At 46.0% G+C, this 27,598-nt stretch overlaps 1 protein-coding gene across 6 annotated transcripts in view; it reads right to left on the bottom strand.

The window, feature by feature from the left end:
* Positions 1 to 27,598, bottom strand: part of Cdk5rap2 (CDK5 regulatory subunit associated protein 2) — a 186,539-nt gene that overhangs the window by 24,728 nt on the left and 134,213 nt on the right. For 4 of the 6 annotated variants that reach the window (XM_076845603.2, XM_076845604.2, XM_076845605.2 and 1 more), the window contains 7 exons: positions 25,968 to 26,544; positions 24,060 to 24,292; positions 13,812 to 13,860; positions 10,979 to 11,151; positions 6,400 to 6,519; positions 2,669 to 2,785; positions 614 to 782 (listed from right to left, as the gene is read on the bottom strand). In XM_076845603.2, the coding sequence (XP_076701718.1) occupies positions 614 to 782; positions 2,669 to 2,785; positions 6,400 to 6,519; positions 10,979 to 11,151; positions 13,812 to 13,860; positions 24,060 to 24,292; positions 25,968 to 26,544 (1,438 nt within the window). The remainder of the gene's footprint in view (positions 1 to 613; positions 783 to 2,668; positions 2,786 to 6,399; positions 6,520 to 10,978; positions 11,152 to 13,811; positions 13,861 to 24,059; positions 24,293 to 25,967; positions 26,545 to 27,598) is intronic. The other 2 variants (XM_077108812.1, XM_076845608.2) reach the window with 2 other exon arrangements.

Here is a 27,598-nt window from a genome sequence, read left to right as displayed (position 1 = left end):
CCACCTCGCCCCTACCACGTCCTCTCCTCCAGATGAACAGGCCCCCTGTTTGCCTCGGGCCAGGCGCCCTCTGCCAAACAACTTCCCAAGAGGGTTGCAATATCACACCCTCCTTGGGGTTCTCCACCCAAAGGGCACCTTTACAGAGATGGAAAGATGGAGAACAACAGCCCGCCCCACCCCTCCTTCTTTATTTTTTATTTTTTTTTTTAAACTTTATGTAATATTCATACAAAGATGTATAGAGTTTTTATTTTTATTTATTTATTTATTTATTTTTAGAGAGAGTGAGAGAGGAGAGAGAGAGAAAGAGAGAGAGAGAATTTTAATATTTATTTTTTAGTTATCGGCGGACACAACATCTTTGTTTGTACGTGGTGCTGAGGATCGAACCCGGGCCGCACGCATGCTAGGCGAGCGCGCTACCACTTGAGCCACATCCCCAGCCCCCTCCTTCTTTAGATGGTCATTCCCCATATTTCATGCCCACCCGATATATGGTGTGCTTCTGTCTATCCCTGCACATTAGGAGAGAAGCTACTGTGCCTCACCCTGGGACTACACCCCCAGAGCCTGGCTGAGGGGGCCATCAGGGTGGGGAACTAGGCCCCACCTGTCCAGCTCCTGGCTCAGCTGCTGGTTGAGCCTGTCCCTCTCGCTGACTTCCTTCCGCAGCCTCTCGTTTTCTCCCCGCACAGAGGCATGCTCCTGCTGCAGGCGCTCCAGGCTCGCCACGTTCCCGGAGAGGGACTCTCGTAATTTTTCATTCTCTTTCTGTTTATCTGCAAACACCAAAAAGTGCCACTGAGAAGGGACACCATTTGTTTTTTTCCAACCTTATTACGCAGATAGAGCACTTCAGTTCGAGCACTCCAAGAATACAAAAAGGAATGAGATTTAATCTGACATTTATGATTTTGGTGTTCCAATTATCTTATGCATTTTGGGCAGATAAATCTGTCAACATCAAGGCTGCAGATTAAACGTCACTGGCATAAAATGGGCCTGTTTAATTTTCTATTAAATAATGGGCCCTGAAAACCTGGTTACTTTTCTTCCATAGAGCACAAATGTGTAGAAACTAGAAAGAAAGAAGCAGGGCCCCAAACTCTGGCGGCAGGTATGGAAAGCGCGCGGCCTTCCCTGCCTCCCAACAGGCCAGCAGAGCTGTGCAGAACGGACCCTCTGTGAGGGCCTCAACTCTCCTGAGGAGCAAAACCCTCCCCAGAGGTGCAGGAGACAAAGAGGCTCAGAGCAGGGTGCTGGGGGCAGTGTGGTGGGTTCAAGGGTTGCTCCTTCATTTACTGACTACAGGACCCTGAGCAAGGGTCTCTACTTCTCTGTGTCTCAGCTTCCTCACATGTGCTGTGGTGAAGAAAAGGGTCAGCACAGGGTTTTGTATGCAGGCTGGAGTTGAAAGAACCCATATGGGTGAGGGGTGAGCAGCGGGATGGTGGGATGGCCATGGCACAGCACACTGCACAGGTGTCACATAAAGACCCGCACACACCAACATAGTTAACCTTCACTGCAAACCTCTGAGGGAGGCACTACTGTTCTGCCATCTTACAGGCAGGAAATTGGGGATCAATGAGGTTAAGACTTCCCTGCAGCCAAAATGCCAGTAAGTGGCAGAGGCAGACACAGCTGCCCATCATCCCTGGCCAGCCTGTATGCTCCTCACCTCTGAGCGGGGCTGGACCTGCTCTCTCCCTTCCATTTCAAAGGTCCCGGTTCTCTACCCTGAGCTACCCTGGCTAACCCCTCCTCATCCTTCTAGACTAGGCTCTTGATGACCAGTCTCTCCAGGGTCCTGTGCTCCCTGCACCGGCTTCATCAGGGCCACTCCTCATGCTGGCCTGCTGTGGGATGTCTGGATGTCTCTCCCATTAGACTACAAGAGCCTGAGAGAAGGACCAGGACTCACTGATTTCCGTAATCGGCCCTGACTCAGAACTGGAGTTGGGGATGTCTACAGAATGAATGATCTCCAAAGCCCCAACTTCATTTCTAAAACCCAAATCACATCAATATCCCCTGGGGAAAGCAGGTAAGCTGGCCCAAGTTCCAGCTTCAACCACCGTCTAGCTCTGTGACTGCTGGCAGGGCAATTCCCTAGGCCTTCGTTTCTTTTGTGGAAAACAGGGATACTAATATCTCGTTCCAAAATTGTTTTAAGCACTAAAATGTAGCATAAGGCAGGTTCTTAGGAGCTAAGCTCCATATAGAAAGAACTAAAAGAGGGTCTTTTTAAGAACCGCTGGATGAAACTCTGCTGGTTGTTGGAAATCTCTGGTTGAGCAAACCATTCCCAGCCCTTTTCTCTTCCACTGGGAACCAAGACAAATGAGAGGTAGCTGTGTAGAGGGCATGAGTGACAAGGAAATACAGTAACGTTTGCTGAGACCCTTAGAGACACTGTGCTGAGAGCTTTGTGCAATTTGATTGTCACAACAGTCCTATGAGGTATCCCCTAACCTCCCTGTACCACATTTTTCTCAGCTACAACAGAGGAATATCTCACAGGACTGTTGTGACAATGACACCCTGTAAAGCTGTCACAGGGCCACAGGACTCAACCTAGGTTGCTCCAACTCCAACACCTGCATTCTTTGCCTAGCATGGAGGTTTTGGGGCCCTGGCTGCAGGCAGCTCCTCTATTTCTTACCTTGAGACCCCTTCAGGAGCATTGCATTGAGCGTCTGGTTCTGCTTCCTCAGGAAATTAATCTCTGAGGTGAGAGAATTGTGCAGCTCTGAACCATAAGCCAAAATGTTTGTAGCCCCTATTAAAACACAAGCAGAAGCACTTCAGGGACCATCTCCAGGTCAGTATGGCTAGAACTTCCTGGAAAGGAGTTCTGAACACTGAGGAAACACAACATGCAGTGAAAATCAGCCCTGGGAAGCATCCAAGTTATTTCAGAGCCCAAAGGGAAATGAGAGTGAGCCTGAAAAGGTGGCAGGAGGGGACCCAGGCCTTACCGCCCCTGAGATGAATGCACCAGGAGCCAGGGCCAGGGTGGGTGAGTGGGTGACAGTCTCAACCTCCCAAAGTGCAAACTCACGTACCCAAGGTCTGCTGGGCCTCCACCCTGCTGAACTGCCCCCTTCACCACTCTCTTACCTGTGCCCTGCCTCAGGGGCAGTACCACCACAAGATCTGGCCTGAGCCCAGACACGCTGCTGCTGCTTTCCCAAGATGCCAAGCACCGAAGTGTCTCTCCTGTCCCCACCCTTCAGGCCTCAGGCCTTGCTGTGACCTGGCCGCCCTGCCCTCTGCCCATGGTGTTGTCATCCTAAATACAATCCTTTCTTGTACTTCTCTGCTCAAAAACCTCTAATGGCCCAGTACTGCAAAAGACAATCAAAACACAAGGTCCAAACTTCCCAGTCTCCTGGCACACTGCACCCCTCTCCATTCAGAACCCTAAGGCCCTTAAATGCAATCAAACGGGGCCACTTCTGGGCCCCAGGCACACCATATGGTCACACCCCTTGCAGAATGAGGTTCCTTCTTTGCCTGACAAAGACACCTTCAACTCTTAGCTAAATTCACAGTCTCTGAGTGTATGCTATAAAGGTCAGGGTCAAAAGCTAGGCAAACTGTGAGGGAGGCCACTCCTCACTGTGAAGATTTCATCATGCTGTCGTCCACTGCTGAACCCCTACCCTTCTTCTACATCCAGCTTAGATGACACTCCCCATGCCCGGCGCTTCCTTGTCTGCACCACTACAGTGCTCCCATTCTCAGCTCCCTCGGGAGAGCACCTACTACTGTGTGCAGGCCACCTCATCCACATGGCTTCCATACTGAGTCCACTTGCTACGCTGCAACCCAATGCCAGCCCCTGCTTGCCCAGCTACCCTGCAGCCAGACATGGTCATGGGTCTCTGCTGGCCAATGAGACCTTCAGAGGCTTCAGGGCAGACTTCCCCTTACTACAAAAGGAAGACAGAGTAAAGACTGAGTCTCTTTCTTTCCATGCTTCAGGCACCATCCACAGAGAATGGGAACATCATAACCACCATAGTTACCACAGACACCATCTCCAAGAGTTGATGTCGCCGAGTCATAACCCCTGCCTCAGAACCACTTGCCTCTGGATCTCTTGTGTAAGAAACATAACCCCCATCATTTATACCAGTTTTTACCCATATTTTGTTATCTGCAATGGAAAACATCCTGGTGTACAAGTGATGACCTCTAATGCTCTCACTCCTCATAAAGAAGGACACTGAGCTCTCGAGAGGCGTGTGCCCGCCCCTCTCTGCAGTACAACCTCCTTTCCTGCTAATTTTTCACTGATCAACCTTTTAATTCACAAACATCTCTCTCCACCATCCTTCTCCACTCTCCCCCAGGAACTCTGGTGCTATTTCAGAGACACCTGGGTTGAACTATGGCTCTGGCTTCTTAATAACCACAAGACCTCAGGCAAGTCACATAAGGTCCTTCAGTCTTCATTAGCACAATAAAAGTGACTGGTACTGTTACAGTTACTGCTATTACCATTTGTAGTAATAGCACGATTAATGATAGGCTGGAGCCAAAACAGGACTGAAGAGTAATATGAATGAGCAGGAAAAACTACCCAGGTCTACAGTGACCCAAGTCAAGGCAGTCGCTTTCCAAAGGAACAGCCAGGCCATGGACCAGTTCCCAACAGTCTAAATCTGAGAGTCAAACCGGAACTAGCAGGGTGCACTTTGAGACCAGGAGGCCAGTTCTTCCTCTGAATGTCACCACTACAGAAAACCTGGATAACGAGCAGCACCTGGAAGCTCTGCTGCGGTGGATGTTGGCATGTAGAAACTTCCACCTCAAGGTGGTAAGGACTCCTGCCTTTCTCAAACCTGCTCCCAAGATGAACATTTCACAGCAGGGGAAGGCGGGGTCCCTTTTATTTCTTTGTCTTGTCAGAGACAGTGACAACATGGTGAGAACAGCATGTCTTTCCACCAGCGTAAATACTTTATGAATGCATTTTTGTAAACCTTCCCGTCAGAGGGAATTACTCTCTAGAGCAATTGCCTGCTCCATTGTAGCCGGTGGCCATTTGAGCCCCCAAATAATTCTATAATTGGATTTGCCAGGGAAAATGTAAAACAAAATGATTCTAATTCAGGCATTACCAAGAGTAAATGTGAAGGGCCCAGGCGTGTATTTCTTTCCTGAGTTTGATATGACTAATAACTCCTAATCAATTTCCCTGGGGGCCAGAAGGGGAGGAGGCAGTGTGGGGGCGGAGTGAATGGAGGGAAGGAAAGGGAGAAATAACAGAACCACTGTTTACCTTGAGAACTGGAGCATACAAAGTACTTTTGAAAAGATGTCCTTCTTAACTGATGGCCACAGTGGGTGATTGAGGAAGGATAAGTAGACTAGGGGACAGGGGACTGAGTGCCGCACTATCTTGAAGTCAGTAATCTCACCTCTAAAAATGGGAATGACATTAGGGTCCATGCTCACCGGACCAGTTTAAATGTTAAACTGGTCATGTTATGAAATAACTAAAATAGTAAATAAGACTGATACTAATGGTGACAGCAGCCACTTAGTGAGTGAGGCACAAGCAGAGCCTACTCAGGGCACTGCTTACCTCATCTTGCAGTGACGCAATTTTGTGAAATAACTGAGGCTGGGAGGTGGGGAGGTGGGTGAGCTGCCCAAAGCCATGAAGCAATAAAGAGAGGAGCCAGGATCTCCACCCAGGTCGGCCCCCACCCAAACAAAGGCGGGCCTTTCCCAGAATACCAGCTGCTAAGGGTACATTCTTCATGGAATGAGGGCTCCCTCTCTCTGCAGAATAAGGACAGAAGTCAACATATACTGTTTAATGAAAAATGGGTCAGAACAGTAGATGCACAGTATGTTAACTTTTGGGTGAGAGGGAGAATAAGAATATATATTTGTATTTGCATTCTAAAAATCACTAGAAAGATACAGAAGAAAAACAACAAGAGTGTGGGGCAGGGCAGAGAGGACAGTGTTAACGGGTAGAATGGAAGCGCTAATTTTTGACTTATGTGAAAGTCCTACCTATGGGGAAAATATGTTTAGTGTTCATGGAAGATCATTTCACTCAGAGCTAACCATGGTTATACAGGAATACTGGTGACCTTTTTGATTGGCATGTGAGATTTACCAGACTGCTAAAATGCTGACATTTTTATAATCCGTTATTGACAAAAAGACAAAATATGCCTTGTTCTCCCCTTGCATACCTATCTACATCTCTACAGCTTCCAAAATCCAGTGAGGGGCCATCCACAATTCAGGAGAATAGGGGTGGCAGGTTTGGGCAGTGATAGAGACATCACTGTCCACAGACTGCTCAGCTGGGCAAATGTGAAGTACTCAGGGTTTGCATTGCCCTGTGAGAAGGTCCTTCCTTACCTTGATCAAACTCAGAACCTTGCCGTTCCAACTGTTTCCGCAGCTTCTCATTTGTTTTAATAGATTCTTCTAAACGTTTTCTCAAAGTTCGAATTTCCTGTATGTGTTCCATTAGTAAGTCTAGAGGAAGGAAGGGCATTTTTAATTTAAAGTCTGAAGCTCCCAACAAATTGAATAATTTATAGACTATGCAGGGATCTTGAAATTCCAAACAGTATCGGATGTGTTAAGATAGCAACTGGCAATCCTGCCCTGGGCTTGGGGAGCTGGGCTATTGTCCGTGGCCCACAGACACAGCTCTGTGATGGTTCTCTATGGCCCTCCAATAGGATGCAATTTTACATCACACGAAAAAATTATATTCCATACAATTTTAATGCTAACTCTAATGTAGCCTATTATTCTTTTCAATATCAAATATTAATTTAAAATCTTCCTTATGGTGAAACCAACAGATCACTTTCAGGCCTGCTTAGATTGCCTGAGAGTTGATTAAACCACCTTCATAATGAATCCAGATATTTTTGAGGCTAATTTTTTAAAGAAATGTGTTTATTTGGTTATCACTTATTAATTTAAGACTGAAAAATAAAGCAAAACAATGCCACTGAGAATGGCTACAAGAAGGGTAATATCAAGAATATACCCTGTTAGTGCAAGTATAAATGCATATGACCTTTTGGGGCTATTTGTATCATTAGCCTCAGAGAAGCTTGTTTCAATGTCTTTTACCAAATAATTCTACTTCTAGGGCTCAATTTCAAGAAATTGCCAGAGATGCTGGCAAGCATTTTGCAGAACACATGAAAATATTCATCTTGGCAGCATGCAACAGTAAGAACTGAAATACCTAAAATTGTTGAATAAACTGTAGTATATTCATTATGATTCAGTATTACATAGCTATTAAAATTGTTATGAAAACTGTATAATACTATATTATGAAAGGGTTATCATTATCATATTATCATGTGAAAATTTTAAAAAACACAAACAAAATTGGCTATTCAACATGATCACAGCTCCATATAAAACCTTCCCAAACAGAAAAGACAAATGTACAAAAGAAGGTGATACACTGAATATTGAAAGTAGTTACCGTAGGATGAGAGATTTTTGATTTTTTAAAAATTCTACATTATGTTTTAAGATAATACTTAATAATAGATAAAGATTTAAGTTTTCTGAATTTCCTAAAATGGGCATGTATTATGTTTTCATCCTCTGAAACATCACTTTAACAAAGAAAGGAGGAAGCCCAGTTTCAATCTAGAGATAGGTTTCTAGAGTCAGTGTTTAAAACGTAATCACATTAAGTATCCAAAGGCAAAACTAATGTCTTTAATTCATCAATTAGGGTACACTCAGTATGTCTTAGTAATGTTTGTTTTAAAACATTATACTAATGTTATGACCCAGTTTTAATTCCTCCAAAATGGCTTTCATTTAAAAGTAGCACAATGTTACAGATCTTTTCCTAATTAAATAGTAATTTTGCCATGAATTTGAATGTTTATGAGATGACTTAATTCCCAGACCTTCAGCTATCTGCTATTAATGCCAGAAGTGTGGCAAGCAATTTGGTGGATGCCTGCAGCTCCCGTGGCAGCCCAGCTCTGAAGGACTCCATGCGTACCGCACTCTGACACACCCTGCACTGTACCTCCTGTCCCCTCCCGGTTGCCCTGCAGATCTTCTTCCAGGGCCCAGACAGGCTGGAGGCAGCCAGGACCTTATCGGTTTTGACTGCAACCTTCTTCGCTGGTTTACCAAGTCTCGTTGCTGGCTCTGTGCTGGTAAGTGCTTTGCAGCCATGGATACAAGTCAGCTTCCACTGAGTCTGGCCAGGAGCCGAAACAACACTGGGGCTTAAAAAAACACTCCCAGTTGAACTGGACACCATCATTAATTATGCAGCCAAGGTAGAAGGAAACACTACACTGGCCTTCATGAAATGGGAGAAAAACATCTCTTACAATAAATCCTTCTGACAAATGCTACCTCTTTAAAACCATAAATCCTGTAAGAAGCAACGGCCAAAAATAGATGGATAAATAATTTCATGTATCATTTTGCCTGGTAGTTCCAATTTAGAGAATTAATGTTAAAAAAAAAAAATGCCCCCAATAAGGGGAAAGCTTCATGTTCAAAGATACTCCCGGCGGCACTGTTCACAATTGTGAAATTCTGGAAAAGGCTGAAACATTCAGCAACAGGGAAACATAAGGAAAACTGCAATTCAGTCATTCAATGGACTATTCTAAAGCCATGAAAAATGACATTATATAACAGCATGTCAGGAAGCTTAGATACAATTTAATGTGAGAAAAGAAAATATAGTAAATGATCTCTCTCCACAGATTATAAGCATGACAAAATGAAAACCAGATGCAGAGAATAAAAGGCTGGAGAAGGGCAGGCCAAGAGGGACAACAGTGGCACATGAGCACGGCTCCAGAGAACACCGTCTCCATCCAGGAACTGCCTGGTGATCCACCAAGAGGCACCAGAGAGCCTGGGCATGAATCACCAGAGGAAGAGAGGCCTAACAGCTCCACGATGGAAACAAAACCAGGTAGGGGAGACAGGGCGAAGGGAGAAAGAGGGGGCAGGCAAGAGGAGGAGGGCACCTTCCAGCCCTGCAGCAGGAGGGCTTTAAGGAAGCAGGACCTCACATAGTCCACTCGACATTACTTGGGTTGCAAGGCAACAACCGCCTTCCTTCTGCTTCCTTCCTGCTCAATCAAGTCTGCACAAAGGCAGACTAGTGGTCCCGGGGGTTCTTGGAAAGGGACTGAGTCCCACACTGGCAGGGAAACAATCTGTAGTCTGACCTAAAAACTAGGGAAAGGCAGGACCTATAGCTAGAAATGACCAGGAGGAATCAACTACTCAGAAACTTACAAAAAAATAGCAGAGGGACACTGGCAGAAATCCCAATAAATGAGGTCCAGATAACCCGCTGCTGGAGGACTTCAGCTGGTTTTTGAGACACACTGAGACTGTACAGATCATGTTCCAGGTATATCTATACCATGTTCCTCTGGGCCCTCAAAGTCCTAGAGGAGCCTCAGAGGCCACCACTGGGCAAAGGCTCCACTGGGTTTCTTTGCCATATTGAATGGGGACACCCTGTAAAATTGCATATGAAAAAAAAAGAGTTCTGTTGTTTACATATGGCTTCAAAAAACTTTTTTTTAATAATGACCTATGTGACCAAGTATCAATAAAGCTTTTAGCAAGAAGGTGCCAGTGTCTGGTTTGTGCTATAGAACTCATGGTGGTACTGTTACCAACCCCCAGAGAAGAAGAGAGACCAGAGACTGTGACAACTAGAATCTATACCACCAAAAGGCTGGAAACCACTGCCTGTGGCCAATACTAGCCCATCTCCATTCTATCAACACAGTTTCATAGGAACACAGCTCTGCCACTCATATCAGGGGCTGCTTGTATGTGTGACAGCGGAGCTGAGCAACTGCCACAGGGCCCTTGACCCTGCAAAGCCTAAAACATCTTCTTCCTGTCCCTTTGCAGGAAGTTTGATGGCCAGTCTATCTGGTCTGGTCTATATAATCCTTGGACTCCCTGAAGCAAACTGAATTACAAACACAAAGCCCTACTTCTTATCCCAAAGAGAGAGACTACAAGAACAGAAAAAGCAAACGGGAGATCAGAGCAGGTTCCCAGGGAGGCTGGCTGAACTCAGCCCAAGGTCAGAGGCAGAACAAGAATGTTATGGGCTGAATGTCTGTGTCTCCAAGGTCACCTGCTAAAGCCTTCAGCTCTCAAGTGATGGCATTAGGAGGTATGGTCCTTGGGAGGGGATGACATAAGAGGCTGGAACCCTCGTGAATGGGATCAATGCCCCCAAACAGAGACCCCTGACAGCTCTCTTGCCCTTTTGGCTCCATGTAAGGACACAGTGAGAAGTCTGCCACCTGGATGGGGACCCTCACCAGAACCCAGCCATGCTGGCTAGCATCTTGATCTCGGACTTCCAGCCTCCAGAACTGTGAGAAACAAGTTCCTGCTGTTTGTGAGCCACTCAGGCTGCGGTACTCTGCTACAGCAGACTGAATGCACTAAGATAACGGCCCGGTCCAATGGGCCAAGGGTCACACTAGAGAGAAACAGGTGGATTCACAGAATCACAAACTTTGCACTGTAGAAAACTATCGGAACAGGGCTGGGGCGCTCTTGGGCATCCATACAACACAAAGCAGAGAGTCTTCAGAGTGAGCCTGCGTGCAGAGGAGTGACAGGAACCCTGGGCACTAACCAAACTCGCACTGCTGCAGCTCCAGGGCTCTCCACACCATGATTATAGGAGCAAGGAAACGGGAAGTCCAGGGCAGGTCTTCACTCAAAACCACACGCCCTTTCCCAGTCACCCACACTTTCACCACCACGGTTTTCTCTGGTGATAAATGACACTCCATGACCAGCTCCGGCCCTCACAGGATCTCCTTTCATCTGAGAAACAGTCAAATGTCACCACACTCCAGCCACTAGGGCGAGACAGCAGGTCAGTGTTTAAACACAGCCACGTTTACGAGGCTTAATAAAGCTAGCTTACCTTGAGAAAAATGGTCTGCCATGACTGAAGTCTGCCCGGACACGCTGTCTTGCTTCTGTTCTCGGGAGAGGAAGGACTTCTCGGATATTTCATCATCAGACAGAGCATGAGAGGAGAAAGGCCCGGGAGATTCGGGTAGAAGACGCTGGTAGTCCACGTTGTCTTCCTCAGTCCTTAACGGTTGGGATGGAAAGACAAACCATTTCCCGCACTAAGATCCCAAGCAGGGCTGTGACATCAGAACCCTGGAGGTTACTTTCCCTTCAGAACTGTCCCGTGTGTGACTTCCGTCAGCCCTTTCATTTCCTTACTACATTAAGTAATGACATTCCAAAAACAAGAAGGGCTCCATTTGCTTGAATCTGAAGCCAAGGAGGAAGGGAAAGTGAAGGGATTGTAGCTGTCCCAAAGTCTGGCTTACAAGAGAGGAAAGGGGTCCGCAGCAGCTGCTTCCCAAGTGCTCACTCTGACGAAGCAGCCTGGGTCTGACCTGGGCCTCCCGGGCCCCCTCTGAGGAAGGGAGTGCTGTCCTCCATAGAGCCAGAAAGGCAGTGGCTCAGCATAAACCAGCCACTGTGTCCGTTTGTAAGTGGCACCTCCCAGACCTGAACCAGGCCTGTCTGGCTCCAAGGCCCCGGGACAATGTGGGATTCTGGCCCAAAGCCATGAAACAGCATTATGGATTAAAAAATCTCAGAACCCTCAAGGTCCCCAAGCAGGCCCCAATGGCATGGTTCTGGCAATCATGTGGTTATTAACCAGTACTTCCTGAGGACCACCTAAGCCACAAGGAAAAGCAGCCTGAACACTGTGAAAAGCTCCCGTGAATCTCCATTATAGATAAGCTCCTTGATTTAAGCTCCTTTCTCTCCAACTTTCCCATTACTTCTTGTCAGTGGCCACAGTCTCATTATTCATGAGCTCAGACAAGAGCAGAGGACTCCGAAGCTGCAACGCATTCATTAGCAGGTAAACACCAGATGCAGCTCTGCCCAGACAGCCTGATGGATGCTCAGGCTCACCGCGGGCCCACAGGAGTACAGAGTGGGCCAAGGGCAGCCGTTTAATTAGCTTAGGAGTGACCCATGTGAGGGCTGAGCCTGCCACTGACAAAGAGAGGACAGAAGGAGAAGAAGAAATCCTCTGAAATGGAGAGGGGTGAGTGCTGGTTGAGGAAGGCTAAAAGGCTCTCCAAACTCATCAGCTTCCAAAATGATGAATCTGGCCATGTCTAGCCCCAGCTTGTCCTGCTCATGGACTCCCTGCCTCCTGCAGAAGAGTGTTGGGACAGTCGTCACAGCCTCTGAGGACCAACAGGCCCAGCCTGCCTCTCAGGCCTTGACCCAGGATCCCTGCTCAAAGGGGCCAAGCTTCCCTCCCCTCAGACAGGGACACTCTCCCAACAGCCCTGGGCCCTTCACTCTCATCCTGCAGAGCTCAGCTAAGACGGAGCCTTCTATACCCTCTCCACGTCCTGCCAGTGGGAAGTGGTTGCCATCCTAAGGATGGAAGTAGTGGGGTGAACTGGGCGGGGTCTCTGGCACTACTGCAGGAGGAGAAGGAGTATCTTTTACATTCATAGAAGACCTGATTAAAATGTCCTCCAGTGAGTTGTGAACCTCCTACATGCTTGCTGTAAGGATGCTGATGGCCTTGGTGATGACAATAAAATCTAAAATTCAGCATTCCAGACTGTCTCTGTTTCTTTATTTTACCCCTAGGAGTCCAAAGGGCCACATCCTTTAAAGTAAAAGAAGGTTCCCTCCAGTGTCAATAGCATTCAGAGCCTTTACAAGTAACAGGAGGATGAGACCTTGGCATTTGCAACAGCCACAGAGGCAAGCTAAAAAGGACTACAATTCACATATTGTCACTGCCTTCCAAAGACAATGTAGAGTAACCGTAAGAGCACAGGTGTTCGATTCTGACAAACCCAAGTTCAAATCCCAGCTCTGCCTTTCAATGGCAAACAGGCAACTTGTCAGCCTCCTCACCCTAAAATGGGAATAAAAACGTACACTTTGTAGGGTCAAAAGTAATAAGTGTGAAACACCTAAGGCAGCAGCTGACACGTACAAATACCCTGCAATGCTGGTCAGCTCCTCTCTTATTGTGAGGACTCTGGGAGTGGAAAGGTAAGACACACCAAGTGATCTTTTCCAAGTGGAAAGGCAAGTGCTGTAATGCAATTACATGCCAAGTACCAAAACTATCAGAACAGGGCTGGGGTGCTCTTGGGCATTCACACAACACAAAGCAGGAGAGTCTTCAGAATGAGCCTCCCTGCAGAGGAAGCAGGAATAACTGTGGTGGAGGAGGGTACAGGGAGGGCTGGTTCACGTTCACTCCAGCCCCTTTCACACTACATGAGGAGGGAGGCAGGGGGCACAGTTCGTGCACAGCCATGGTGGGGGTGGGGGAGACAATGGAAGAGCAGATAAGACAGGAGCATGGGGTACACGACAAGAAGGGAACAGTGTGGAGGGGAGCAGAGAGGACCAGTCAGCTTGAGGAGGGCTCAGATTCCCGGCTAGGGAGTTTAGAACTTTCATCCTACAGGCCCCAGGAGCCAACAAAAGCAATATGTCATCTGATTCAAATCCCTGACAGAAATACCAGGAGTGACCAGGAACAAATGAATGGAGGGATCGGGACACCCTGAGTGGCCTCTTCATTTTGCTGGGCCATAGTCAGTTCTATAGGTATTTATGTCTTAGTTACAAGAAGCAGAAAACTTACAGAATGGAAGGCAGCTAGAATATTAAAAAAAAAAAAAAGGAGGCAAACCCAAACGGAGGTCCCAGAAAGTCTTCTTAACAAACGTTAAACTCACCTCTCCATCGGCTCATTCTGGGGACTCAGCTCCACTCCAGATGATTTTCCTAGAAGCAGAAATAACATTAAGAAAGAAGGAAAGCATTTTTTTAAAAAGTGATCCCTAATAATTTCTTGCTCACACATGTGCAGGGGCACTGTCCTGTTGGTTTAAACACTTTTTACAACAAGCCAGATGTTGAAAGCGGGATTCGCAAGAGCACAGTGCAGGCAAGAGACTCCTGCTTTATCACTAGTCTGGCTCTAGTTCCAGGGGACAGAATCCAAAAAGCAATCACAATAGCATCACTGGGTGTAATTCTTTTTCCTTTGCTAAAATTCTGATACTAACAGAACATATACTCATTACAGGAAATGCACAATAGAATCAAGAAAGCTCCCTGCCCTCCTGAACGCCCATAGACCTGTGACTGGGCTGCCTTTGGTTCTTTCTTCCATGCATTTGGGCAGAGATGATGCTGTAGTGACTTAAGTTTTTCACTTTGTACTTTATTATAAGCATTTTTTCTACTAAATTTGCTTTAGAATCCTCAGCCCTAATGGCCACACTAATATTCCACTGTAGGCACACACGTCATAGTCTGGCAGTTTTTGCCAGTTCCCTATTCAACATTTAGGTCATCTCCAGATTTTCATTTTAATAAATAAATGAAACAAACATCTTTGTGCATGCAGCTTTATCTGCATTTAAATTATTTCCCAGGAAAGACTCTCAGAACTAAGATTACTGGGCAAAGGAGTGCTCGAGTGAGCTGAAAAAACCACTGTCTGCAGCGGGGAGAGGACGAAAGGGGATGACAAAAGAAAACAGAATAAAGCTCAGAATGTTGCTGGGCGAAAGACGTGCTGCTCTATTCCTGCATGTCATCATTTGCTGTTTGAAAGGAAGCATGAGCCCAGATTTCAAAGAGGCTAACAACTTTATTTTTAAAATATTTCAGAACCCTGGAAATTGCAGACCGGGATGAGCTCTTTGAAGAAACTGACGCATGGCTAAAGAAAAAAACAAACCCTTCTACAGCAGCACTTGAAAAATGAGACTATAATTAAACTGCACCCACACATACAATTTTCAAAACTACTCCTAAAAGGAAAAGTTCTCCAACACCGCAGCACAGGGAGAAGATCCCAAGCTCGCCTGCTTGCTTCATGGCTCGCAGTTCCCACCTACAACTCACAGGCGCCGGCATGGCCAACTGAGCTCACGCTCTACCCTAGCCGGCTGGCCGCCTGGGCACCAAGAGCCAGTGGCACATAAAGGCCTGAAAGCCATCCTCCACAGCAGGGCACTGAGGGGCACTGCACTGCAAGGAAGGAATCAGATGGGCCAGAGCGAGCAGGCGCCAGGCCCTGGGTATGACTCTGGGCCTCCTGATAATCCCTCAAGCATAGCCTTAGCACCTCCCAAGAAGCAGAGTCCAGGAGGGCTCATGTCCAGCTCCCTCAAGGCACCCCATTCTCACTCTAGCATTACTGAGTTTTCCAGTTCATAAGCAAGGGGTGGGGGGGCAGCCTCATAGCTAGTACCATCACAAAGTGCCCAGCCAAAGTGGTGTAAAGATATTTTGATGTCTTGCAAGGCAGGGAGAGGCTGGCAGACCTCTCAAGGGGGAAAGCCACAGCCGATCCAGTCAGACTCGAAGACCTTGACCGTAAGTCCCAGATCGCAACCAACCTTCATGGGCAAGGACGACTGTATGTTAGGGAACATCTCAATCAGCATTTTTCATCACATGTCCACACTAGGGCTGCTTCCAACATTCAGCTGATGATAGACTTTGACCCAGTCAACCCCGAGGATGAACCATCTGTCCCAGCCCAGCCTTCCCAAGAGCTTAAGAGTTATAATGTACCACCAGGCAAACAGCCAGGTGAGACCCCGCTCCACACGCATCAGTGTTCTTCAGCGCACACCTCCCTCAGGAACCTCTAGGGTGGGTACCCTTGGTTTGAGGCAGACTTTAAACATCCTGAGTCTCCTGACCATAAACCCATCAAAGACCTCTCCTCCATTCCTAACAAAACCTGTGGCCACAGAAGGAGGTGACCCTAATGCCACCAGCAGCATGGGTTCTCTCTTTTTCAAACAAAGACTCTTTGGGGAACTTACAATAATTCAACAACAATAGAATCCCACATGTTCCCCTATCACAACAGGGTTCTTTAAAACTCAATGACAAATGGTTATTGTGGGATTCATAGAGAGATCATAACAACTGATGCATTGAATTTCTTGGTGGAAACTGCCTTCACACAGGTGACAGGAAACCATCTGTTAGGCTATTCCAAATGCTTAGGATGCATGTCATGAAAATGCTGCTGCCATCTCTCAGGCAAATCCTATTGCTACATCTAAAAGCTGTGCAGTCTGTGGCAGTGGGGGGACTTCATCTTTACAAATAAGAAAACACCCAGTTGTCCCCTTCATTTCCAAACAAGACCATGATGCAAGGCAGACTGACAGATTAACACCCCCTCCCATTCTCCTCTGCACATTAATCCATCCTGTACACAGCTGCCATCGAAGAAGCCCCCATAGGCCAGAGAAGGTGCAGTCACACACCATAGACTGGCATCTCTAATGTGACCCAAATATTTCTTCCTTTCCATCTCATTAGTAACTGGACACAGGTACCCCGTTAGACCCGGAATACAGAGATGGCTAGAAGCCATCCTGCCCTTGAAGAGTTCACATCTGAGTGGGAACAATGGACCCAGAAGACAATTAGATGACAATATTGAGATAAAGGGCAGCATGTGGCTGTGGAGGCAAGCACAATCCAGCATGGCTGCCGGGGAAATTTAGGGGAGGGGGAGTGGAGCTATATCTTTGAGGCAGGAAGAACTACTTTATAAAGGTAAGAAAAAGCTAAGGGGCTCTGGGGAGAGCAGATTGCAGGGGTAATTAAAAGCCAAAACCCTCCATCTGATCTGACAGCCTGGGTCATCACGGTCAGCTCCTGAGTGCCCACTGTTTGCCAAGCAGGACACCAAACTCGCTCATCTCATTTAATCCTTACAAGCAACTTTGTTAAGACAGGTGCTACTGTCCCCACAGAGAAAACCTGACCCTTAAGGAGTAAGTGGTACATGAAGCTGGGGTCTGAACTCAAACCTCTGTGCTGAGAGCCATAGCCGAGTCGACAACAGTCACTGATCTATTTTGTGTCCCAGCCCTCTTGGGGCATCTAAAAGCTACAGACCCTCACCCCAGAGAAAGGTACATACCACCCAAAATCTTGCAGAATTCCAGACTCCTACAGGGGAGTCCTAGTTTTATGGAGCTAAAGAGGAATTCCAGTTCTCTCCCTGATTAGCATTAAGAAACCAGGCTATCATCCTACGCCTTAGATTTTACCAACTAAACACTATGAAAGAAATGCCAAGGACACGCACAAAGATTTCAATTCAGTTTTATTTATAAGAACACCCAAACTGGAAATGTCCATCTAATGGGGAAGGATTAACTGTGGTACCTTTACACACAAGAATGCTCTTGGGGCCACTAAACTTTAAAGTGTACATTAATATTATTAATGGTGTCATACATGTTATTTAATTAAGACTTCAGAGAAAACAAAGTGAAAAGTTGCAAATAGTTGTGTTTCCATAAAAAATACACACATGTTAAAAAGATCTAGGCATGTAAGCTCCAGGGTGTTCATGCATCACCGTGTAAATGATGCAATTACAATAGTTTAGTAATGTGTTATTCCACAGTAAACCTGTAATGTTCTGTATTGATTTTTAAAAGCTGGTATTTAAATTTTGAAGAACCCAAGCCATGGGACTGAAACAACATCATAATTTAGGAACCAGAACCCTTACATGGCATCTAAGAAAAGACCTGCCTCTATGTTACATTTTCCTCTTAACCAAAAGAAGCTGTAATGAGGTTTCTGGCATTTTTAGGTCTTTTGGGGAAGAAAATAAAGTTTTATATGTGTGGCGTCTGCTACTCCTGGCATGCTCCTGCCTCTAGAACCCACAGCAAACAAGAAGTGGGACTTCCCTGGGCGGTCAAAGTCAGTAACTGAAAAGTAAAGCAAGGGGCAGCTCCATGGTGGGGCGGGATGGCAAGCTAGTGCCAGGGTGCACTCCTTTCTGGCTTGGCGCTGCCAGGACAGGGTGAGGGCCACAGGAAGGAAAGAGACAGGGACACCCTGGGGCCTGGGAGACACAGCTTTGTCAGTCGCCCAATTATTTCCCCACTAACAAGATGAAAACCAGCTTATCTGAAAGCAGCCAAAAGAGGGTGCATTTTCATAAAGCTAGGAAAAGCCAAGTGCTCTTATACCCTGTGCTCAAAGGTACTGGGGAACCAGTACTAGAAAACTCAGCCTCTGCCAGCTCTTTGGGAAAAGCACTGACGACACCCAGAGGGGCAAACCATCCCTTCTCATATCCTGGAATGGAACTGAACAAACGTGGACCCTCTTGGACCATGTGTCGTCTACGTAAGACAGAAGAACAGAATCAAATCCTGGTTTCCACCAAGTCAGCTGTGCCTCTGAGTGCCACTCTTTGGTTATGGCTAAATCCCCTAGAAAACAGACTGCTGCAGGACTACGATGCCAAAAGCGCTAGGCCCCAGAGAGCCGCCTACTGAGCGATGGCCGTGGCTTCACGTCCATGATTTAATTCAACCCTTAACACAACACTGTGAATTGGGATCAGCATGCCAGGTTCACAGGTGAAGAAATTCATTTTCTCATGAAGTGCTGAAGGTCCTACAGCCCACGGGTGGGGAGCCAGAGCTCTCAGCCCACCCCCGGGACTGCGCTCTTCCCTGCAAGACCCACGTGCTAGATGTGCAAGGACATTCCTGAAGCTCAGTTCAGCTAAAACTGGATTCATCCTCCCCTCCAAGGTCACTGTGAAGTTTCAATCAAACAACATACATGACACCAAGAGGAACACAACTGAAACGCCAGCTCTGCTGTGCACTCCACAAATGTTCACAGAGGGGGGCTTCCTCCCACTGGGCCATGCTCTGCTCGGCTGTGAAACTGGGATTCACTTGCACACTCTGGTCTTAGCAGACGTGCACTGCGTGCCCTCTACACCGAGGCTGCTTATGTCCTAGTGCCATAGCAGCGGACACATGGGACAAGGTCCGTGCGCCTGGGGGGCCCAGAGCCCAGCAGGGCAAGCAGACTCCCAGGCCAACAACAGAAACGCAAGGTGGTGGCAAGCAGGAGAGAGGACACAGAACAGGGCCAGGGGAGAAGAAAGGCCAGCAGTCGGGCGGGCGGGATGCTGGCTGTTTACACAGTCGTCAGAGGGCCCTTCTCAGAAGGGAAACAACTGGGAAAGGCAAGAACTGCTGAGGGTCACCAGAGAGAAGAGAACCCACAGAGGCCTGGAGAAGGCGTCTCTCAGGCAGACAGGGCAGCTGCAAGGCCACAGCGGGTGGGGAGGGAGAGCCAGCTGGCTGGGAGGAGGGGGCAGAGCCTGGCGGTACGGCCCAGCTTGGAGGACACATCTGTACTTTCCCACTGACTCAAAGGAGCCCCTCATTTCTAAGCAGAGAAGGGACATGGTCTGCCTGACATTTTTAAAGGTCGCTCTGACCACTGTGTGGAAATGGACTGTGCTGGGCAAGGGTGAAGGCACAGAGGTGGGCTGGGGCAGCGGGGACACCAGTGCAAACTGCAGCAAGGGATGAAGACTGGCCAGACCCAGGGCCGCGGAGGGCAGAGGAGTGGGAACTCTAAACAGGGCCCCTTAAAGGCCAGGTGAGCACAGCCTTTCCCCAAGGAGGGAGCTGTGGACCTGCCAACAATGCTGTAGTCTGAGAGAAGACATGACCACTGAATCTGGCAAAGCAGAAGTTGCTGGTGACTTACCAGCGCCCTTCTGTGGAAAGGCGAGAATGGTGGAAAGCCCAAGCCCAACAGGGTTAAGAGATAAAGGGGGACGAGAGAGTAATGTCAATAGACGTAAGGGAGAGGGACAAAGATAATGACTTCAGGCTGCAGCTCTGTGGGAGAGCATGTGCTTAGCATGCCTGGGGACGGAATCCAGGGCTCACCAAAAAAAAAAAAAAGAAGAAGAAGAAGAAGAATAAAAAAAGACTTCAAAAAGGCGATGTGGAAGGAAAGAAGTTTTGACTTTGCAACCATGTTCAGATTTTTCATAAATGAATAAGAAAATTAAGTTAAGAAAGATACAGGGTAAAAACAAAAACCCTAAAATTAAATACAAGTAGAAACAAATGAATATAACTGTATTTCAAATAACTAACATAAGGATACTGTGGAAAAAAATGAAACCAAGTAACTTTTAAATTCAACTCCTGATTATATGCCCTTAGCCAAAAAACAAAAAGAACAACAAACAAATGAATTCTTCTAGCAGACTTTTGTTGTATGGATGAAGCAATTCTGGAACCATCTGCATATGTCATAGAAATGAGCAAATCAGCAAAGAGACTGATGCAGCTAGAGCAGGGTTCTCACTGAAGGGGAAGGGAAATGCAAATGAGGAAGTGGAAAGACAAGAAAGAACCAGCGGGTGTGCATGGACTCATGGTAGCATTGTGAAGCAATGAGTTTAAAATGAATTAATATTTACATACACACACACCAGTTCTGCCTGCCTGAGGGCCTGGAAACACACTCTAGTGGCCATGAACGCACTCAGCACTGAGTCTTGGATTTTAAATAGCACTCGTCACTGAAAGAAACCAAGCCTACTTGGAGAAATGACTGACTCGGCGAAAGGCACAGTGTAAGAAGACTAATCATCTTTGTTGTGGCTGAAAGGAAGAAAGGGCTCCTGAAATGAGGGAGACGTGTCCACCTTTGGAACATGCAACTTAACAATCTGAAACAATTTGAGCATCAACGTGAAAAGAAGAATGGAAAAAGTCCACTGAATAAAATAATCTATAAGCCTATATTGATAATTAACAAGTAACAAATACAGAAATAAAGGAAACTAATGTAGAATGCATCCCTCTTTTAGCTGTTACCTGATAATAAAGGAAGAGGAATGCTGATGTTAGAGAAAAACAAAACCACATTGCCTCAACCATTGTGATATTTGACTGGAGCAAGAATCCAGGGATGGTATAAACTCCTGAGTAAACGTTCAAACATGAATGGCCTACTTCAGGAGTTACAAAGTAGTCCTACCAGCTAGCTGTTACACAGGGAAATATAATTTACAGTGAAGAAACCAGACAGACACCACTATGGCTCGTGAAGGTGTCAATGAAAATGGGAGAAGTGAATCCTGTGCCTTCTTCATGGGATATCATGAGAACAAAATGTCGTCTATGTGGCATTCTTGCCAAAGCTAAATAAGTACTCTAATCCAACCATAAATCAGATTACACAGAAACAGCAGGTAATCCCAAAATGAGAGACCAATCTAAACCCATCAAGCACATCAATATCACAAAAGATAAAGAAACGGTGAGGAACAACTCCAGATTAAAGAGACCACAGAGACATGTCAACTAATGGTAACATGGGGATGGGGTGTGTGACTCAGAAGTACAGTGCTTGCCTAGCATGTGCAAGGCCCTCGGTTCAATCCCTAGAACAAAGAAGAAAAAAAAAGTAACATGGGGACTAGAACCTAGATCAGGATCAAGAATAAACATTTTCATTAAAAAACAAAAACAAACAACAACAACAAAAAACATTGAGATGGGTGCAGTGGCTCATGCCAGTGGTTCTCAGGAGGCTGAGGCAGGAGGACAGCAAGTTCAAAGCCAGTCCCGGCCACTTTGTGAGGCCTAAGCAACTCATCAAGACCCTGTCTCTAAATAAAATATACAAAGAGGGCTTGGACACTCATACATTGCCAGTGTAGACAATCTGGAAAGTAGTATGGAGATTCCTTAAAATCTTGGTATGGAACCACCATCTGACCCAACTATCCCACTCCTCGGTCTATATCCAAAGGATTTAAGAACAGCATACTACAGTGATACAGAAAAATCAATGTTTATAGCAGCACAATTCACAATTGCCAAACTGTGGAACCAACCTAGATGCCCTTCTATAGATGAATGCATATAGAAACTGTGGTATATATACACAATGGAATATTACTCAGCATTAAAAGAAAATAAAATTATGGCATTTGCAGGTAAATGGATGGAGTTGGAGAATATTATGCTAAGTAAAGTAAGCCAATCCCCCAAAACCAAAGGCAGTATGTTTTCTCTGATAAGTGGATGCTAATCCACTGGGTGGCATGGAACATAGGATGAGTAAAAGAACTTTGGAGTGGCAGAGGGGAGGGGAGGGGAGGGGAGGGGGAACAGGGTAGGAATGAGACAGACATCAGTTAAAGCACTAATCTCTAGGGTATATTAAGAACTCAAGAAGCTAAGCACCAAAAAAACATATAACCCAATCAACAAATGGGCCAAGGACCTGAACAGACACTTCTCAGAAGAGGATACACAATCAATCAACAAATATATGAAAAAATGCTCATCATCTCTAGCAATCAGAGAAATGCAAATCAAAACTACTCTAAAATTTAATCTCACTCCAGTCAGAATGGCAGCTATTATGAAGACAAACAACAATAAGTGTTGGCGAGGATGTGGGGGAAAAGGTACACTCATACATTGCTGGTGGAACTGCAAATTGGTGCAGCCAATTTGGAAAGCAGTATGGAGATTTCTTGGAAAACTGGGTATGAAACCACCATTTGACCCAGCTATTCTTCTTATCAGACTATACCCAAAGGATTTAAAAACAGCATACTACAGGGACACAGCCACATCAATGTTTATAGCAGCACAATTCACAATAGCTAAACTGTGGAGCCAACCTAGATGTCCTTCAGTGGATGAATGGATAAAAAAAAAAAAATGTGGCATTTATACACAATGGAATATTAGTCAGCATTAAAAAAGAACAAAATCATGGCATTTGCAGGTAAATGGATGGCACTAGGGAAGATAATGCTAAGTGAAGTCAGCCAATCCCAAAAAAACAAATGCCAAATGTTTTCTCTGATATAAGGGGAGTGACTCATGGTGGGTTAGGAAGGGACAGCATGGGAGGATTAGATTAATTCTAGATAGGGAAGAGGGGTGAGAAGGAAAGGGAGGGGGAAAGGGATTAGCAAGGATGGTGGAATGTGATGGTTATCATTATACAAAGTACATGTATGAAGACTTGAATTGGGTGTCAACATACCTTATATACAAACAGAGATATGAAAAATTGTGATATATATGTGTATTAAGAATTGTAATGCAAAAAAGTATGTATAATGGCATAAATTGACGTGAACATACTTTATAAACAGAGATACGAAAAATTGTGCTCTATATGTGTAAAAAGGATTGTAATGCAAAAAAAACTAATAAGCTGGGTATTAAAAAGCAAGAAAAATCTGAATCTCTACTATATATCATACAATGATATATTAGATAATGTGCTGCTTTTGACTTTGATAGTTATACCATGGGTGTGAAGGAGAATGTTCTTGACCTGAAAAACTACACACTGATGTAGACAGGGGAAGGGATATGTAGCCAATACATCCTTGCAGGGTTCAGAAAGATGATAATGTGTATACGTGTGTGTGTGTGTGTGTGTGTGTAGGGGAAGTGGGGGAAATGTAGCAAACAAATGCAGCAAAATGCTAACAATTGATAGCCAGGGGAGGCTATGTGGGATTTCTTATGGTCTCAAGAAAGAAAAAAGAGGTTTATTGCATTAACATTATTAAAATACCTCGCAAATAGCAAAGGACCAACCTTTCACCCCTTTCTGGCCAATTGGACCCTTAGATATATTTCTTAACTGATAAAGATTTTATTTGCTTGAACAGCGTTTTTCTTTTCTTTTCTTTTTTTTTTTTTGGTTGCCAATGTCTAAAACTCATGATTTTTCAGCAAAAAAAAAAAGACAACAAATAATGAAGGACAGGGAAGGAAAGACCAGTTCTCATCTTCTCTAGAAAATCTGCAAGAACAAGCAACCACATGGCCACGGCTGAGGACAGCACCCATTGGCTGGCTTCACTGATGTACCTCCCCAGTGTGGCCCCAGAAGCATCGAAACTGGACCCCTGGCTTGGACAGTGCAGATTGCAGCCATGTGGAAGTGGCCACTGGAGGAGAAGTGGCCAGTAGTATGGTTCCGCTGCCACCTGGTCAAGGTCTGCAGTAGGTAACTAACAGTCAGGAGTCACTTCCTTCCGTGCCCACCTAAGAAGTCCCAAATCAATTCCATGTGGTAGGACTCATGTCCCTCAGCCCACTTACCATTGAGAAACAGAGTTTCCAGTCTGTCTAGGAGCTCTGCACACTGATTCAGCTGCTCCTGGAAGCCCTCGGCCACACAGTGATCCACGTCGCTGGCCTGCAGCAACTCCTCGAACGCCTTGATCATGGTGTTCACATGTTGATGGTACATGACACAGATGCCGTGGCTGTCCTTAATCTGCTGCCGCTGAAGGGACAGCTCCCTGGCTTGGGACTGAACTAATGAATCGTATCTGATAAAAGGGGGAAAGAAAATGCTTTTGCCATTTCAGAATTGAATTTTTGTGACCTTAGCACTAATTGGAAAAATGACATAGCAAAATTTTTAAAAGCCTGCAGCTGTACAAGGATATATATGTTAGGAAAAAAATGAAACTGTACAAGGTCACTCCTTCGAGTTCAAACAGCCAATGAATGCTAGAACTAAGATTTTTCTGTAATATTTTTAACCTTATGAAGCCCCCAATTAAAGTAGAGATTGGCAAGGACTCTGAAGAACAATTAGTTTCCATATACTCTTCAAAAACACTATGCTAGATTCAGAAACAAGGGTCAGCAAAGCCACCCAAAAATCCTTAAGAAGTACAAAAAAGAAAGCGTATGGCAGGGGGAAAAGCCAGGATTCTCCTGTCAACAAAAAGGTCAGGGAATAATCCTGCTCCAAGCCACCATTCAGTGAGTGTCTAGGGCCTGTCAGTCACTGAGAGAAATACTGTATTTGTTATCTGATGAACTCCACTTTTATAGAAAAGGAAACGGATCGAAAAGTTGGAAATGTGGTGAACTTGTAGGATTCCAACCATCTCTAAATGCAAAGCTCTCATGCAACACTGCCTCGCTCCCGGCCACCAGTGCCGTCTTTCCCCTGTGGATGGCAAGGTGGCAAAGTGGCCCATATACACTGTGGCCACAGCGGCCTGGCTCCAGAGAAGCCTGGCCGACATTTCTGTTCACATGTTCCCCTTCCCTCATGCCAGCACTTTCAAGGCCATGAATGGACATGCCAGCATTAAGGATGGGGATCAGTTTAACGGAGGAGGAGGAACATGGGTACCAGAGTGGGACTATGTAGGTCTGAAATCTGGCAACGCTTCTGACCAGTTGTGGACACTCACAGGCAGGTCACAGCAACCTATCTGAGGCTGTTTCTTATCTATAAAAACAAGTTTAGAGCACCTCTTACTCAGGGAACTTTGGAGGATAAAATAAGGGAAGTTCCTAACCAGAGGCCTCACGTATCAGCTAGTCAAAAAAATACAAGCCTCCTTCAACCTCACCACTTGGGAAGTCTTGAAAAACTCACTCTGCCTCCCGACAATTCAGAACAATGTGTTTGTCTCAAATTAGTGATGGATGAAGGTCAACTTTACAAATGATCCCATTTTCGCCATATCTCATGAAGCAAAACTGTATCTATTTATACTCATAAAGCATTATCTTCATGACCTAAGAATTCTTCTCTTTCAACACAGACTTATTTCTCTAAGATGACCTTAAAGGGTAAAGATATGGAAAATAATTATATTCCTCCCACCCTGCCTAGGACGTCAGTGTTAGTTCCACAGAGCAGCAAAAGCCAATAATAGAGTCCAGGAATAAACACTGCAGTTCAGCCACAGCGCTATAATTCACCCAGCGATTGGTATGAAACCTCTCCCAGGCCCCAACCTGACGAGGGCAAACTTTGCCCTGCCAACTTCAGAAGATGCACCATTTTTAAATGATGTTGGCATGCGTGGGCACCATGTTTGGGCCTCACATTTGACTTCTCCATGGGCCTGACTGCCTTCTCTATCACACCCACCGCCTGTCACACAGCACCGTTCCCTGTAGCTCACGGGCTCCTGCCTAGTGGCAACATGGATGGACTGCAGGCTTAAGTGGGGAAAAGGCAGAGGTAGAGTGTACCTCGAGGGTGAGATCTCTCTGAACTTATTCTGCAGGTTGTGAATTTCACTGAAGAGTTCCAAGTTCAAATTCTGCTCCTTCTGCAACTCATCCCCCTGGTCCAGCAGCTCCTGCTTGAGGCCCTCTAGCATCCTGCCATCATCAATCATCTCTGGGGCCAGAGGATGGAGGATTTTCATGTGCTTCACATATCGCACTTGGTGCAAACTGGAAAAGGTCATTTCTTCTTCATCAGTACTGCCCTTGGGCTTATTCAACCCATCTGGGGCCCCTTCTGTCCCACACAAAACTGTAATAATGGCCTCACTGCACTGGGAGTGTTTTTGAAGCTGAAATATGAAATCCCGGTAGCCCGCCAGCTCAGCTTCCAAGTCACAGATTTTCTGTTTTAAGTTTTCCACATCATTTGAGGTACTGATGTTCTCAGACTGGTCAGTCTCAGTCACGTTGACTTTAACAGAAAGCTGACTCTTAGAACTCAAGTGAGTAGCTACTGACATTGGGCCCAGAAAATCTTCAGAATTCTCCTTGCATGCTGGTAATATAGGAACATCATCAGACAGACAAATTTCAGGATCTGGAAATCAAATATATGTACGTCAGCATCTCCTTTGCCGCAATCCACATCTGCCCCCCAGTTATTGCCACAGCAGAACCAAGACAAAGCAACAGCCTCCTGACGAGCCTACCTGTCCCTGGCCCTTCCTTCTGTCTGATTTGGATATTAAATCTACCCCAATGGCTCATTTGCAAAGGTCTTGTTCACTCGGCTGTGGCTCTATTGGGAACCTTTAGAAGAGGGAATCAGTAGAAGAAAGTGGCTTCACTGGGGACGGCCCTTGAGGGCAGAACACTGCTCCTCCCCTGTGCTTCCTGGACACCAGGAGGTGAGTAGCTTGCTCTGCTGCTGCCCCCTGCCATGATGTTCGCCTCACCGGAGGCCCAAAGCAACGGGGCCAAGCAACTACGCACAGAAACCTCTGAAACCTGAAGCTAAGATAAACTTCTCCTTCTTCTCAGTTGATCTTAGGGTTTTTGTCACAGCGATAGAAAACTAACATACCCTTTCACCTCTCAAGGCAACCTCTTTCTCAGAAAAAAAAAGTTCACAGAGTGAACATAACCATAATAAACCAACTATATATCAAAACTCATCAGTATCCTCACTCCCTACCTGAGACCTTCCATGATCTGATTCCAGGCAACCTTTCCAGGAATATCACCCCACACCAGCTAGGAGATTTTCCAGAAACTGACTATGATTCCCAATGCCCGGTGTGTGGACTCATGCCTCCAACACTTTCACATAAGCTGTGCCCTCTGCCTGGAGTAGCCTACCCTCAGCTCTCCATTCCACTCCTACTCAGTGAACCCTATTTGTCCTTCAATGCCAGCTCTCATTTTCCTCCCCTGCAAGCCCCACCTCCCAACTATGCAAAAGCCACTCCCCTCCATGCGTCTTACACTTATTACCATGACAAAGCACCACAAGCTGGGGGCCAAAGCAGGCACCACAGTCAGCATTTACACAGCAATTAATAACTAGTCTGCATGGTTCTTTCCAGCAGGACTGGGTCCTTTCATCCTCACTTTCTCAGTGCTTAATATAGTACCTAGCACAGGTAGAAGTC

The sequence above is a fragment of the Callospermophilus lateralis genome, chromosome 2 (assembly GCF_048772815.1).
Source record: "Callospermophilus lateralis isolate mCalLat2 chromosome 2, mCalLat2.hap1, whole genome shotgun sequence".
NCBI classification, from domain to species: Eukaryota; Metazoa; Chordata; class Mammalia; order Rodentia; family Sciuridae; genus Callospermophilus; species Callospermophilus lateralis.
This window is presented reverse-complemented; position numbering and strand designations above follow the sequence as displayed.